Source organism: Spinacia oleracea, chromosome 3 (genome assembly GCF_020520425.1).
Source record: "Spinacia oleracea cultivar Varoflay chromosome 3, BTI_SOV_V1, whole genome shotgun sequence".
Lineage (NCBI taxonomy): Eukaryota > Viridiplantae > Streptophyta > Magnoliopsida > Caryophyllales > Amaranthaceae > Spinacia > Spinacia oleracea.
The window spans coordinates 21,072,585-21,087,487 of NC_079489.1; the positions used below are offsets into that span (position 1 = coordinate 21,072,585).

At 36.4% G+C, this 14,903-nt stretch overlaps 1 protein-coding gene across 1 annotated transcript; it reads right to left on the minus strand.

Moving 5' to 3' along the window:
• Positions 1-9,924: 9,924 nt before the first annotated feature.
• On the minus strand, positions 9,925-14,264 carry LOC110792417 (aspartic proteinase). The gene is made up of 13 exons (XM_021997223.2): positions 14,107-14,264; positions 13,218-13,582; positions 13,060-13,120; positions 12,773-12,867; positions 12,569-12,681; positions 12,254-12,431; positions 12,049-12,153; positions 11,849-11,962; positions 11,699-11,748; positions 11,442-11,601; positions 11,243-11,362; positions 10,345-10,433; positions 9,925-10,213 (listed from the first exon to the last, which is right to left on the minus strand). The coding sequence occupies exons 2-13, from the start codon at positions 13,533-13,535 to the stop codon at positions 10,129-10,131; spliced, it is 1,488 nt and encodes a 495-aa protein (XP_021852915.2). The 5' UTR covers positions 13,536-13,582; positions 14,107-14,264; the 3' UTR covers positions 9,925-10,128.
• Between the last annotated feature and the right edge of the window lie 639 nt (positions 14,265-14,903).

Below are 14,903 nucleotides of genomic sequence, written 5' to 3' on the forward strand. Positions count from 1 at the left end.
TGCTTTGACGTTGACCAACTGTCGCACCGTAAAAGGAGGCTATAAAGGCAACGCTCAGGTAATCACCTATCAAACGAAGTCTAATCTCAAGATCGCAAGATTGGGATTGTCCTCCCATAAATCGGGATGAGATGCTTAAAAGTTGTACAAGGCCACTCGGAGAGCTAGAAACTGTGAAATGCATGGCCGTGCTCGGATGAATCATAGGCTATGATTATCTGTTTATTTGATCAGTTGAACTCTGAAACCGAGGAACACCTCTGGACGTAATAAGGATGACAACTCTTACCTTATGTTCAAGAGCAAGCATCGAGCGACAAAGGAATTAGGAAATGCACACTTGTCCCTAAGGACAAGTGGGAGACTGAAGGAAATAATGCCCTTGGTCCAAGTATGAATTCTATGTTAAGTCTAATAAATGCGGTTCAGTATTAATTAACAAGTTAATAATTCAGTGAGATCAAGTGAGCTGAATGCCTAGCTAGAGGCCGCTTCAGTTCAAGTGGAATTAATGATATTAATCCACAGCTTACTCTTGACTGAACCCGTAGGGTCACACAAATAGTACGTAAACGGATCAAGTATTTAATGGCATTAAATACTCCATCTATGAATATTCGGAACCAACGGATCTTGGTTTCAGTGGGAGCTAAGATCGTCACAGGCAAGAAATGAATACTCCGGAAACCATGATATTGCCGGAAACGGAAATATGGATCGTATCGGAAATATAAATATTATCCAAGTCGTAGATGTTGCCGGAAACGGAAACATGGTACGTATCGGAAAATATTATCGGAAATGGAAATATTGCCAGAATCGGAAATATTGCCGGAAACGGAAATATTGTCAGAATCGGAAATATTACCGGAATCGGAAAATAATTCCGGAAACGGAAATATTAAATATTTGTTCGAAACGGAAATTAATTCCGGAATCGGAAATATTAAATATTGTTCGTATCGGAAATGAATTCCGGAATCGGAAAATTTAATCGGAAGCGCATCGTACGAATAAGCATCGGACGAGGCCTGCCGGACGAGGCCCAGCACAAAGCCAGGCCATCGCCCAGCAAGCCAAGCGCGCCGCACAAACAGCCACGCCAGGCCCAGCGCAAGGCCAGGCCCAGCAGGCTGCGCAGCGCGCACAGCGCGCACAGCACGCGCAGCGCACAGCGCGCGCGGGCGCTGCGTGGGCTGCTGCTCGCGCGCACGCATGGGGGCCCATCGTGGCTGCCGTGCGTGTGTGTGCAAGTGTTTGTGTTCGTGCACGTTTCCTAAAACATGCAGAGTTCGGTTAATGATTAAATTCCTAATTCTATTTGATAAATTAATTGAATTAGAGTTCTTGTAGGATTCTAGGTTTAATTAATTTGTATCTGAATAGGATTTCGATTCCCTTTCCATACCCCTATAAATATGAGGCTAGGGCTCACAATTTATAACGAGTTTCAAAGTATTCAAAGTGAGTTTTTGAGAGAAAAATTCAGCCACACATCTTGCTCAAAAGTGCCGAAAATTCTAGTACCTTAAGGGCGATTCTAGTTGGTCAATCTTAAGGCGGATCCGGACGTGCTGTGGACTATCTACGGAGGGACGACACTTGGAGTCCTAAAGACTTGTTCTTGTTCGGTTCGGGCGCAGCTAGGGAAGGCACACAACAAAGAGTATGCATCTAAACTATGCTAAATGATTATGTGTAAATAATATGTTGTCCTGGGTTAATGGTTGTTTCCGCATGATCTATGTAATGTCATATGTATCATAACCTAACATTTTTACCTCGTGCAGCGCACGAGTTTCTTAATTTAAAAATTCGATTACGTCGTTTATGTAATATAAATAGGATACACAAATTTTGAAATAATAAAATGTGAAGCAATTGGAGTATATATAATGAAATCTATACCTAGTATTTAAAAAGCGAAACCACATTTGATTAGATGACACGTGTCAACACATTTGATTAGATGACACGTGTCATCCATTCTTTTCTCCATCAATTTGGTTTTTTATTTTATGTTTTCTTTGTTGTTTGATATATTACACAATTTCAATTGCCTCTTTCACTCCATCTTCCTCATACAACATCAATCCAACATCTTCCACTCCATCTTCCCGATTAACACTCAATATTAATACACTATTTAATTTATGTATTATTTCAACTTTTACAATTTACCTCTATTTAAATCATATATTCTCTCTAAAATCACAAGCTCAATAAAATTAGAATTTAAAAATATAGACTAAATAATCACTATACAACCGCCCGTTCTTTGAACGGGCTCAAAAGGTAGTTAAACTTAGAATGTGAAACAAATAAAAGTAATTTTAAAATAAAATGAATACTCCGTATTTAATTAAGGAGAATAAGTTAGAAGGATGAATATAAATGGTATTTGACAACAAAATAAAATAATATAAAAGTAATGACACGTGGCATCACTTTATACAAACATTGTGTTTTAAAATATTAGAATAAATTTGGATTAGTATTCCATTTTAGTTACTTAACTAGTTTGTGGCCCGGGCGTTGCTCCGGGTTTTACTTTTAGTGGGTTACTTATTTTAAATATGTGCGTATGTGGTGCTATTATCTGATTTCCATGCAAGATCAGTGGCCGATCAACAAACTTCCTTCCCATATCTGAAAATCAAAACAAAGTCGAGTTCTCTTCTTCATGATTAGTTGATTATTATACTCTTGTCAATGTTTCCCTCTTCCACACTCATAATTACACTCCATTACCCTAAGTTTTTTTTATTTTTCAAGCTTAAGTTGAGAAGAGAAGAATAGTACATTTATAAGTTAAGTTATTAATTTCCTTTTGTTCTTTTTCCCTTTAATTCATTATTATTCATTTTAAAAAGGTTGTATTTATTATTTAAATAGAAAAATTTAACATCATTGTGGCTAGCTAAGATGGTAAGAATGGTAACTTTTAATTCAAGAGGTCTAGTGTTCAATCCTTGCTACATGATTTTTGGTTGTCAACTACATGTCATGATACTTAATAGTGGTGATGTGGCGTAATAAGAAGGGATCTACGTGGCACATATACGTTCTTATAAACGCCTTTTAATATATTAGTATAGATTAGTCTAACCTAGTCTTAATTAGTTAATAAAATCACTTCAATGTAAATCAGACGTGAGAACTAGTTCCCCTTATAGAACTCCAAGTCTCCAACTGTAGGCTAATCCGTCTCAAAATTGTTCTTTTCACCCTTAAAATTATGTTTTCATTAGATCCAACCAGTTCTGATATGTTCAAATAATTTTGAACCAGGTTCAATTATTGAGGTTGTTGGTTTACAGCAATGTCATCATGTTGATTAATCACTAAACGATTGAAGTACAACAAATGCAGCCATACATCAGCAATGTAGGCATACATCAGCAATAAGAAACTCAGCAATGCACTGCAATCCTAGTCAGCATTCTAGAAGCATCTCTAACTGAATTCAGTTAGAGATCAGGAGGTTGTTATAAGGTCTTAGCTCTTTATTTATGATTGTTAGCTGCTGTAATGATTTGAGGTGTACAAATCAAGCATTGTGATTGGCTTAAACACATCACTGAATGTGTTAGCTCAAGCTGTATATATATACACCATGTTCATTGTATTTCACTTGATCAATACAATAATACAACTTTATTCTTTAGTTTCTCTCTCTCTCAATCTTTTCTCTCAAACTGAATTCATCCTAGAAGGAGAATTCTGACATGGTATTAGAGTTTGATCTATAGATCCTGCTCAAAATTCTTCCGCAAATCTTTTGTCTCACTAAATTTTTGATCAAGCTCACAAGTTGTTTTTGATTCATTTTGTTGTATCAGCTGATTTTGTTTGATCAAATAGCTGAGTTGATCAAAGCAGTTCGATTCTGATTAGATCAAATTCTTGAAAATTCACTCAAGAATCTTCAACTTCAAATATGCCTGATCAAGTAAGTCCTTCACAAAATCCAAGTTCTGCTTATTACCTAAGCAACAATGATCTTAATGCATCCAAGCTGGTCAATATTATTTTTGATGGAAAATGTTTCAATGACTGGAAGCGTTCTATGATGATAGCACTTTCAGCAAGAAATAAATTGTGTTTCGTTGACGGAAGCCTCACTCAGCCTGCTTCAAATTCTACTAACTTCAGAATATGGAACAGATGCAATGATTTGGTAATATCTTGGATTTTGGCATCACTGGAACCTTCTATTGCAAGAAGTGTGTTGTATCTTAAAACAGCTAGAGAGATATGGTTGGATTTAGGGGAAAGATTTTGTCAGTCATCAGGACCTCAGCTCTTCTCTGTGCAACAGAAACTTTATGATCTGAATCAAGAAGATGATGAACAAATTTCAGGTTTCTTTACTAAGATTAAACTGTTATGCGACCAGCTTGATGGTTTGGATCCATTTCCATCTTGTGTTTGCACTGGTTGCAGCTGCACTTTAACACAAAAACTTCTGAAATCTCAACAAGATCAAAGGCTGATTCAGTTTCTAATGAAGCTGAATGAAAAATATGATCACTCCAAAAGCACAATTCTCATGATGACACCCTTGCCAACAATATCAAAAGCATATGGACTTCTATTGCAAGAAGAACAACAGAAAGAAGTAAATAATAATAGAAACCATGGTCTAGAATCCATAATTTTTGCTGCCAGGAAATTTACTGACAATAAAGCATACAAGCCACAATATATTTCTTCTTTTGGCTCTCAGAATGTAAGTGGCGGGAATTCAGCAAGAAACTTCACTTATACAAGGAACAGTTTGTTCTGTGAACATTGCAAAATGAAGAACCATACAGTTGATAAGTGCTGGAAATTACATGGTTATCCCAAGGATTTCAAAGGAAAGGGAAAGAGAGTTGCAGCAGCTGCTCATTTAGAGGAATATGCTGAAAAGGAGGTTGCAGGGAGTGCATATCAAGGTATTGTCCATGCAACATTTACACAGGAGCAATATGATCAACTCATATATGACTTTCCTCACTAATCAGAAGGCTTCCAGTCAAACTGAGCATCATGGTTCTAATTCACTTGGCTTGGCAACCAGCACTCATCTGAAAGGTACATTTTGTCTTTTATCTAACTTTAAAACTAAGTGGATATTAGACAGTGGAGCAAGTGATCACATGTGCTCAGACTTGACCATGTTTAGCACTATTGAATCAGTAGATGACAAATTTCACACTATCACCATTCCTGATGGCACAGAACCTACAGTAACACATAAAGGTGAAGTTGATCTAGGCACAATTACTCTAAAAGGTGTTCTGCATGTTCCAGGTTTTCAATTCAATTTGATTTCAGTGTCCAAGCTGTGTTGTGATGATCAGTGTTCAGTATCATTTACAAATAATGAATGTTTTGCACAGGACCTTTCTAAGAACAAGCATACTCTGCTTGGTAGATTGGACAAAGGCCTATACAGTTTCAATGAGGATCTGTTAAAGTCTGACAACAGTTCTATCTCTACTAATCATGCTTTCTCAAGTGTTTCTGAAGTGGAAGAAGCAAAGCTATGGCATCTTAGGCTTGGACATATGTTATTTGGAAAAATAAAGAACATCAAAGGAGTTGATGTCAAAGGTTGTTTAGCTGAGTGCTTTTGTCAGATATGCCCCTTAGCTAAACAAACTAGATTTCCCTTTTCTGTAAGTAGTATCAAAACAGTTCAACCTTTTGAGCTATTACACATAGATGTGTGGGGTCCCTATTCTGTATATGATACTACTAGATGTAATCAGTTCCTTACTATTGTGGATGACTACACTAGGATGACTTGGACTCATCTAATGAAAAATAAGACTGATTCTGTGAAAATAATGCATGATTTCTTTGTTTATGTTGAAAATCAATTTGGCTTTACAGTTAAACAGATAAGATCTGATAATGCACTTGATCTTACTGAAGGAGATATGAAAGCATTGTTTCTAAGTAAAGGCATTCTGCATCAGAAAAGCTGTAGCTATACTCCACAACAGAATGGTGTTGTTGAGAGGAAACACAAACACCTATTAGAAACTGCAAGAGCTCTCTCTTTTTCAGTCCAAATTGCCTGATAAATATTGGAGTGATTGTGTTCTTACTGCCACCTATTTGATTAATAGGATGCCACTGAGAAGTATCACTTTCACTACTCCTTATGAAAGGCTGTTTAACAAGCCACCTGATCTGTCTCACTTGAGAGTGTTTGGTTGCCTTTGTTTCATTAGCACTCCCACTATTCACAGATCAAAATTTGACCCTAGAGCAACCCCATGTGTCTTGCTTGGTTATCCCCCACATCAAAAGGCTTACAAAGTTCTCAATCTAGCCACAAAGAAGTTTGTCATCACCAGGGATGTTGTTTTTCATGAACACCATTTCCCATTTCATTTCTCAACCACTCCTGACCAAGCTTATTCTAATCAATTCTTTCTACCTGTTGCTACTCCTTACACTTCAGAGTTATACTCCACAAATATTCCTCAACCTCACCTAGACACTCATGAACCATATACTCATACAGATCATACTCACACATACAATACTCACACAGAAAATATTTCTCCTACTCAAAGCACATCTAATCCACCTTTTACTATTACACTAGACACATTATCTCCTATTTCATCACCAAATTTCCCACCAGACAATCCACCAGCACCAAGAAAATCCAGTAGACCTACAAAGATTCCTTCTCATTTGAAGGATTTTGTCTGTCAAAAGCCTACAAAGCATTGGTGCAACTTGGTAGCTTATGAAAGTTTACCAGTGCATCACAAACTATTGATCACTGCTCATATGGAACTTGTTGAACCAACCACTTACTCTGAAGCTGCTAAAGACTCTAAATGGATTGAAGCCATGGATAAGGAGATCACAGCTTTACAAAACAATAATACTTGGGATTTTGTTTTGTTACCTAAAGGTAAGAAGGCAATTGGTTGCAAATGGGTGTATAGGATCAAGAAGAATGCTGATGGATCAGTTGAGAGATATAAGGCTCGATTAGTTGCTAAGGGTTTTATTCAAAAGTATGGGATAGATTATCATGAAACTTTCTCTCCTGTGGTAAAGATGTCAACTGTGAGGTGTTTAATTAGTCTTGCTGCTAGCAAAAACTGGAAGTTGTTTCAATTGGACATAAACAATGCCTTTCTTCATGGTATACTTGATGAAGAAGTGTATACACTTGATGAAGAAGTGTACATGAAGGTGCCTGAAGGTGTCACAACTCCTACTGGTTTTGTTTGTAAACTCAAAAAATCATTATATGGCCTCAAGCAAGCATCAAGACAGTGGTTTGCTAGACTCCACCAAGAACTCAAATCTCAAGGGTTCAATCAATCAAAAAATGACTACTCATTGTTCATCAAGAAAACATCAACTGATCTCACTGTGGTTGCAGTATATGTTGATGATATCATTATCACTAGTTCTAATGAATCTGTTATCAGTGATCTCAAGAATCATCTCCACCTCATTTTCAGCATCAAAGATCTTGGTGTCCTTAATTTCTTCCTTGGCATTGAAATCAGTCACACCAATGAAGGTTACATTCTCACACAAAAGAAGTACATTAAAGAACTTCTTCAGGATTGTGAGTTGGACATATCTAAACCTGTTGTCACTCCTTTTCCACTTAACGTCAAACTTTCAACTGAAGGAGAAGATTATCACAATGTTGAACTTTATAGATGCTATGTGGGGAAACTGAACTTTCTAACACATACAAGACCTGACATTTCTTTTGCTGTTTAGTCCCTCGGTCAGTTTATGCATTCTCCTAAACTCCAACATATTGAGGCTCTTACTCATACTCTTCGATACATTAGCAACACTGCAAGATAAGGAATCTTATTAAGAGCAACTGATAAGCTTACTCTACAAGATTTTTCTGACTCAGATTGGGCTGCTTGTCCTACTACAAGAAGATCTGTCACAGGATATGTTCTTCTGCTAGGCAATTCATCTATCAGTTGGAAGTCTAAGAAGCAATCTACAATTTCTAAAAGCTCTTCTGAAGCTGAATATAAAGCAATGTATCAAGCTGCTGGGGGAGTTACTTGGATAATCAGACTACTTGAAGAACTTGGTGTTACTAATTTGAAGCCTGTTGAACTACATTGTGATAACCAATCAGCTATACACATTGCTGCCAACCCAATCTTTCATGAAAGGACAAAACACATTGAAGTGGATTGTCATTTCACTAGAGATAAGGTTTTGGATGGGTTACTTCAGTTAAGCTATCTTCCCACTCAGAATCAACTTGCTGATATTTTTACCAAAATACTTCCTGGTGCTCAACACAGATCTTTATCCAGCAAACTTGGCATGGTCAATGTCTTTCCTATGCCTAGTTTGAGGGGGGGGTGTTGGTTTACAGCAATGTCATCATGCTGATCAATCACTAAACGATTGAAGTACAACAAATGCAGCCATACATTAGCAATGCAGGCATACATCAGCAATAACAAACTCAACAATGCACTGCAATCCTAGTCAGCATTCTAGAAGCATCTCTAACTGAATTCAGTTAGAGATCAGGAGGTTGTTATAAGGTCTTAGCTCTTTATTTATGATTGTTAGCTGCTGTAATGATTTGAGGTGTACAAATCAAGCATTGTGATTGGCTTAAACACATCACTGAATGTGTTAGCTCAAGCTGTATATATATACACCATGTTCATTGTATTTCAGTTGATCAATACAATAATACAACTTTATTCTTTAGTTTCTCTCTCTCTCAATCTTTTCTCTCAAACTGAATTCATCCTAGAAGGAGAATTCTGACAGAAGTCATGTTTTGTTCTCTTTATTCCACTTATTTTAATAAAAATAAATTCCGGAAAAATAAGAGTTGATCAAGTATAATTTATAACTAAAATAAATTCTGATATGTACTGCAATTCTGCAAAATTAAGTAAAAATCAGGTGAATAGAATCATAAGTCCAATCAGGTTCAATAATTTTACTCTCTTAAAGTTTACTCTATTGCAATTAGATTTGATAAGATCCAATAAGTTTCAATCATGTTTAATCAGGCGAAAATTGATCCGCATCAGCTTCTATCATGTTTAATCAGGCGAAAAGATCCAATAAGCTTCAATCATGTTCAATCACTTACGATGCCGCATCAACTTATCATTAAGCCACACAATTCTCACCTACATTTTGCTCCATTGATGAGCTCCGCCATTAAGAAAACTAGCCTAAAACAATGGTATAAATATTAGCTTAATATTATTAATATTTGCATGTATAAGTAGTTTTTCCAATCATTATAAAATAACAGCTAGGTTTAATTTATGTATTCGGTGTACAATAAATTTATTTTAGTTCGGGGTTACTTTGTGTTAACTTTCAGTGATTTTGAAGGAATACTTCTTTCTAAAAAATAATAAATTTGTAACAAACAAAAATATCTGGGTAACTTTTAAGTATCTTATGAAACTTTATCTCCGATGTTTAATACTTTGATATTTAGGGTAAACTGGGAGTGATTGAGAAGTTGCGATAAATTTTTTTTAAAGAAAAAGTTAAACTATATATAGGAAAATACCAAAGTACCAACCAACGTTGAGTAGGAGTACTTGACTTGATAAGATGTAGTCAGCTAACAATTCGCATGTATAATCCTCTTCGTGTGCTACAGCCCCCAAAAATTGAAACACATGTGCCTACAAATTATTTTGATTGACCGGTTATACAGTAAAACACATGTACAAATAAAATATACTTTGTATTTCGTAGCTTAGAAATTGGAAGAAACGGACGCATGCAAATTGCGACTACTAATCTAACCCTAATTTCAATCCCCAAATTTTTCCAATTTATGTTCCTTTTACATTGTTTCCCCTGTAATGGTATTGGTGGCTATAATTTTGTACCTGTTATTTGTCATTTACTTTAGGGATATTTCCATCAAGTGAAACATAAGTTGCTCGACTATATATATCAATACGGAGTACTACATAAAGTCACTTCCTTACATCCTAACGTTAACATTAAACGACGTTGGCTATGTAATCTGAATAAAATTTGCATCACACTCAATTAAAACATAGCCAACTTCTTAAAACACGTTAAAATTACATAAGATTAGGGATCGAGATCACAAGATGATACTTAAGCAGCTTTGGCAAATCCTACTTTGCGATTTCCAACGTCGAACACTGTGTGATAAGCTCCCAAGAAGATGTTTCCAAGAACCCTAGCCACAATTAGAAAGAGTTATTAAAATCATTATAAAACCACAAGATTAATAAATAATAATAAAAACTTAACAATTTACCAAATTACTACTCCCTCCGTAGTAATCCACTACGTATAAGGGCAACTTACCAAAGAGGTGCTTGTGGCGAAGGCACATCCACACCAACAAACGCACTGATACACACTTGTGAACCACCTTGTTTTACTTTATGTATGTACTGTATCAAATATTCAAATGGAAACATGTCATTATAGCCACCAGTCAGCAATCCAATAAGCATGTCATGGGTACAAATTTAAAACTACACATCTACTCCGGTTTTGCCAAAAATGTCCATCCCAAAATTTGATCTGATCCGGTTTTAAGATTTCGGATGTCCGAAAAATTCTAATATAAAACGTGAATACTTTTTTATTTTTCTAAAATTTGGACCAGGTTCGGATTTTCGGATTTTCGAATTACTAAAGTACGACGCAAATGACATTTGTCACTTGCGTCGCACTCCACTTAAATATGCGATGTAAATGAGTGATTTTCAACTATAGAAAAAAAAAATCCGGACCGGATCGGATCGGATCGGATCGGATATCCGAAATTGAACACCCCCAACACTGTCTACCGCATACCCAATTTCTTGGCAATTTGCGTTAGACGCAGTACAACACGCCCGGTTGTAGGCGTGTTAAAGTGTTGTACCGTGTTTGTGTCTGCGTCCGTTTTAAGATTGATATTTCTCGCTAATGTATACGGAGTATATACTTAATTTGTACTATCATAAAGAATAATCATGTGTGATTTTGTTAGATTTGTTTAACGTATACTCCCTCCATCACGGAATACTCTCAACGTTTTGACTGGACATCCCGGAATACTTTGAATTATGTGAATAGTGCAAAAAGTCAAACCGTTGCGAGTATTCCGGGATGAAGGGAGTATTTCAGAACATCAAGTCTTAACAATTTTGAGAAATAGGCAAATAACATGCATGTACTATTAACGGCCAAAATTGGGTGTTGTTGAACGAACCTGGTCTGGCATGAGAGGAAATGATTTACCCCCAATGGTGAACGAAATCGGGGGCATATATCCAATCTCCTTGCAGTCAACAAATGATTTTCGCCCCGGGTTTGGGAGTTTCTCACATAGCTTCAACAACAAGACAAGAATCAGTTCCAGAATACAGCTAGAGCTAGCTAAGGTGAGACATAGATCATGAATCTGTTACCTCATTCATAAAATTGAGCACTTTTTCTTTTGCTCTCTTTTCTTGTATTTGTGCCTGTATATACATTATTGCCATCTCACAGAAACTGCAATACGTGTTGTTTTCAACTGTCGACTCATCCTCGTATGCACCACCTTCCACAACTGATTCAATTCCGTCACTGCATCAGTGTTAATTCCAGGGACTTGATTAAAATTCAACATACATAGCTAGGAATGAACACCATGGATTATAAAGTGTGCAACCGCGACACTAACCTCTTGTATACACATAATCTCATTGTTGAGCATATTCTTTCAGGTTCTAACTGCAGATTGAATGAAAAAGAATTCTCAAATAAACATGAAAGAAATTAACAAACTGAGACTCTGAGAGTGAAAATTAAACAGTGAGAGTCTAAGACAAACCCCTGATATCAAAAGATCCCATATTCCATCCCCGTATTTTGAAACTACAGTTTTGCATTCCGAGCTGAATATTCCATCTGCTCCTATCACATGATTAATCTCTGCAACCACCATCTGACATTTTTTTTGCAAATGGTTAATTAAGAGATCTTCCTATGTTATTTTGATTGATCCAATAGAGTTGAGTCAAGGATGCTTACTGTTGGACCGGCAATTAAGGATGTCCCTGAATCAACAATTGCAGCACACCCCTCCGAACAGTGACCTGTTGAACTGTTTGCAATGTCAAGACCTTCTAGCTCTATCTGTTAAGAAAACAGCAAGATCATGATTCAAGTTTCGTGTAAAGGAAGCTACAAAAACGAGATATCAACTTATTCGTAAAGTAAAGCTTTACTGACTGACCTGCCAGTAACCACTATCAGTATCAGCTACTGAGATATAAGTATGATCCCCCAGATGGTGTTTCCAGTCAATAGCACCGAAAACAATTTCACCTCCAACTTCTGCATTCTGTGGATCCTTATTAAGCCATAGAGAGAATATTTCCTGATTCACAAGTCCCTGCTGCGCCATATTGTACCTACCACAGACAATGACAGAAAATTTTATTAGAGATTAAACAAAGCATTATAGAGGCATACAACAAGCTTGAATGTGGAATTAATAGACCAAACAAGGGTGACTAAAAGGAATCAGGTAAGGAGCGGGAAAATGTACCATAGTGGCGCCTCTATGCCAGAAGACATATCCTCAAGTCCTAAGCCAACTATCCCATCAAATTGTCTAAATATGAGATCAATAGATCTTTCCATCTGTGCTTCAACAAACACCTAAAAATTAAAACAAAGGCAATGGATGAGAAGAAGAAGAAGCATTGAAGTCGTAGTTAGTTAGCTGAACTAACAAACACAAACAGCAAACCTGATCTTTGACAATTAGGCCACCAACATCGATATTATCTTGATCATATAAACCAGAAATATATCCAGAACCATAAGGAATCTTGCAGGGTTTGCCTGTTTAAAGTGAATGAGAATATCAGCAGAGCAAAGCCATTTTTTATTGGTGAAAGACAAAGCTCTCATAACCTTCCTAGTTCTATCTATCTCCCTTCCATTTCAAGTATTACTCCACGACATTAAAGCTGAGAAAAGCCTAATCAAACAGCCTAATCAAACACTATGAAACAAGAATACGAGTAAAATTACCAATCTTGGTGTATGTTTTTGACAGCCTTGAGCAGTAAGTGGAGTGGAAGTAGCAAGCAATCTGCTCGTAATTCAAAGAAAACTACAATTATCACTCTGGTGCAGTTAAACAAAACTAATCACAAAATATAAGGAACTTAATTATAGCTTGAACTCACCGAAAAGAAACATTTGGAAGAGGGAACCCAAAGCTTAGAGCTAGCAGTATCAAAGACAACATTGAACTTCTGAGGAGGGGTGCCAATGCCAATCTCCCCATAATATTGAATATCCATGAAATTCTTCAAGTATACAATGGCAGAGTCCAAATCCTTATGATGACGCCTAACATTAATGCTCGAAGCAGTTGCTCTCTCTAAGTCAAAGTGCCGCTTCTTTAGCTCAATTCTCATCAATCCATCAGAGTTTTCAACAAGAGAAAAAGAAGAAGAGCAAAACCATATGACAAACATCATAACAAATAATTTCCTGTCCATCCTCACTGAGTAGTCTAGTTTCACCAGTTAGTCTTCAGTTAGCCTGCCTATTTTGGTTCCACAAACATTAGTGAGGATCATATGAAAATAAAGTGCACCTTTCATGTAACACTTTAATGGCGACATAAACCCAAATTATTTACATTCATTATATTTGAAAGCACACAGAAGAATTTTACATCTTAGAACTAAAATAGACTTATTGTTTTAGAATTTGCTTCCTACTTTTTATCTAGAAGGACTGTGTTTTTATATTTCTCCATTTCTACCGTTTCCCTTCCCATTTCCATTCTGCGCAAGATAGCATGGATTTCTTTTAAGGCTCCCACCTACGAGATTATTGTTTACGTACAGATGAAGCAAGTAATTTCTACTGAATGCAAGGGAAGAAATGACAATGGTAAGCTCGGAATTTATAACGAATTAGAAACACGTAAATTTGGCAATACATTTGATTATGAAAATTTGCCCAATAGTAGCAACATACTCAAATCAATTACAAACGGAGACTAACACTAACACAAACAACTAAAATTTGAGGAATAAAAAGAGATGGGGTTTAGTTACATACCTTCTAACCAGAAGCTAAAGGAATGGAAAGCTTTGAACTTGAAATACTGACCCATCAACTCTTTATACTGTCAACAAAACAGTACAGTTTATACTAAAATTTTGTTGTGTTGCTTCTCTAATTGAAGGTGATGAGCAAAAGAGTGAAGGTGAAGCCAATCTTTCATTTTCAGAAGATCTGTTGTGGAGAAATAACCAAGAAGTTTCCTTGGATTGTCTGAACTCTGAACTAAGCAGAGTACGAGTATCAGAAACTCCAAATTAGTACTTGTCAGAAAATTCAGATATCATCTACCAATCTGAGTTTCAGCTGTTACTGTCAGTCCTAAGTATCTGATATCCAATTAAATTTCCATGTGCTGCTGCTGGAACTACCGCTAATTCCAAAATGGTGATCACAACCAATTTAGTTCGTTAAACTGTTAAAAGTCTTGGTCGGAACAGAAGCCAACTTTAACTTGGGCCCCGATTGGTAGGGCGTAAAATATTTTCTCCTGGGAGTAAAATTGCTCTCCCAATGATGGAAAACCATTTTCCCTTCAAAATGAAGGGAATACTGTTTTCCTTCCTTTTCTTTATCTCTCTTGTACACTCCTCTCACTATCTGTTTCCTTTCCCTTTCATTTTCCTTTTTTTTCATCGTTTTTCTTACACAGAACCAAACAACTGTTTGAAATTTTATTTTCCATGAAAATTGTTTTACACCCAACCAAACGGCGCATTGATGTAAAATGTCGTCTACGTCATTTTTTGTTTTTTTTTTGGCTCTCTATAAAAACCAAAAAGATTTAGGAATAT

Coding starts and splice junctions, on each gene's coding strand:
- LOC110792417 (XM_021997223.2), bottom strand. CDS start 13,535: ATGGACAGGAAATTATTTGTTATGATGTTTGTCATATGGTTTTGCTCT. Junction 13,121..13,217: donor CTTCCAAATGTTTCTTTTCG/GTGAGTTCAAGC, acceptor AATTACGAGCAG/ATTGCTTGCTACTTCCACTC. Junction 12,682..12,772: donor GCCTAATTGTCAAAGATCAG/GTTTGCTGTTTG, acceptor TTTAATTTTTAG/GTGTTTGTTGAAGCACAGAT.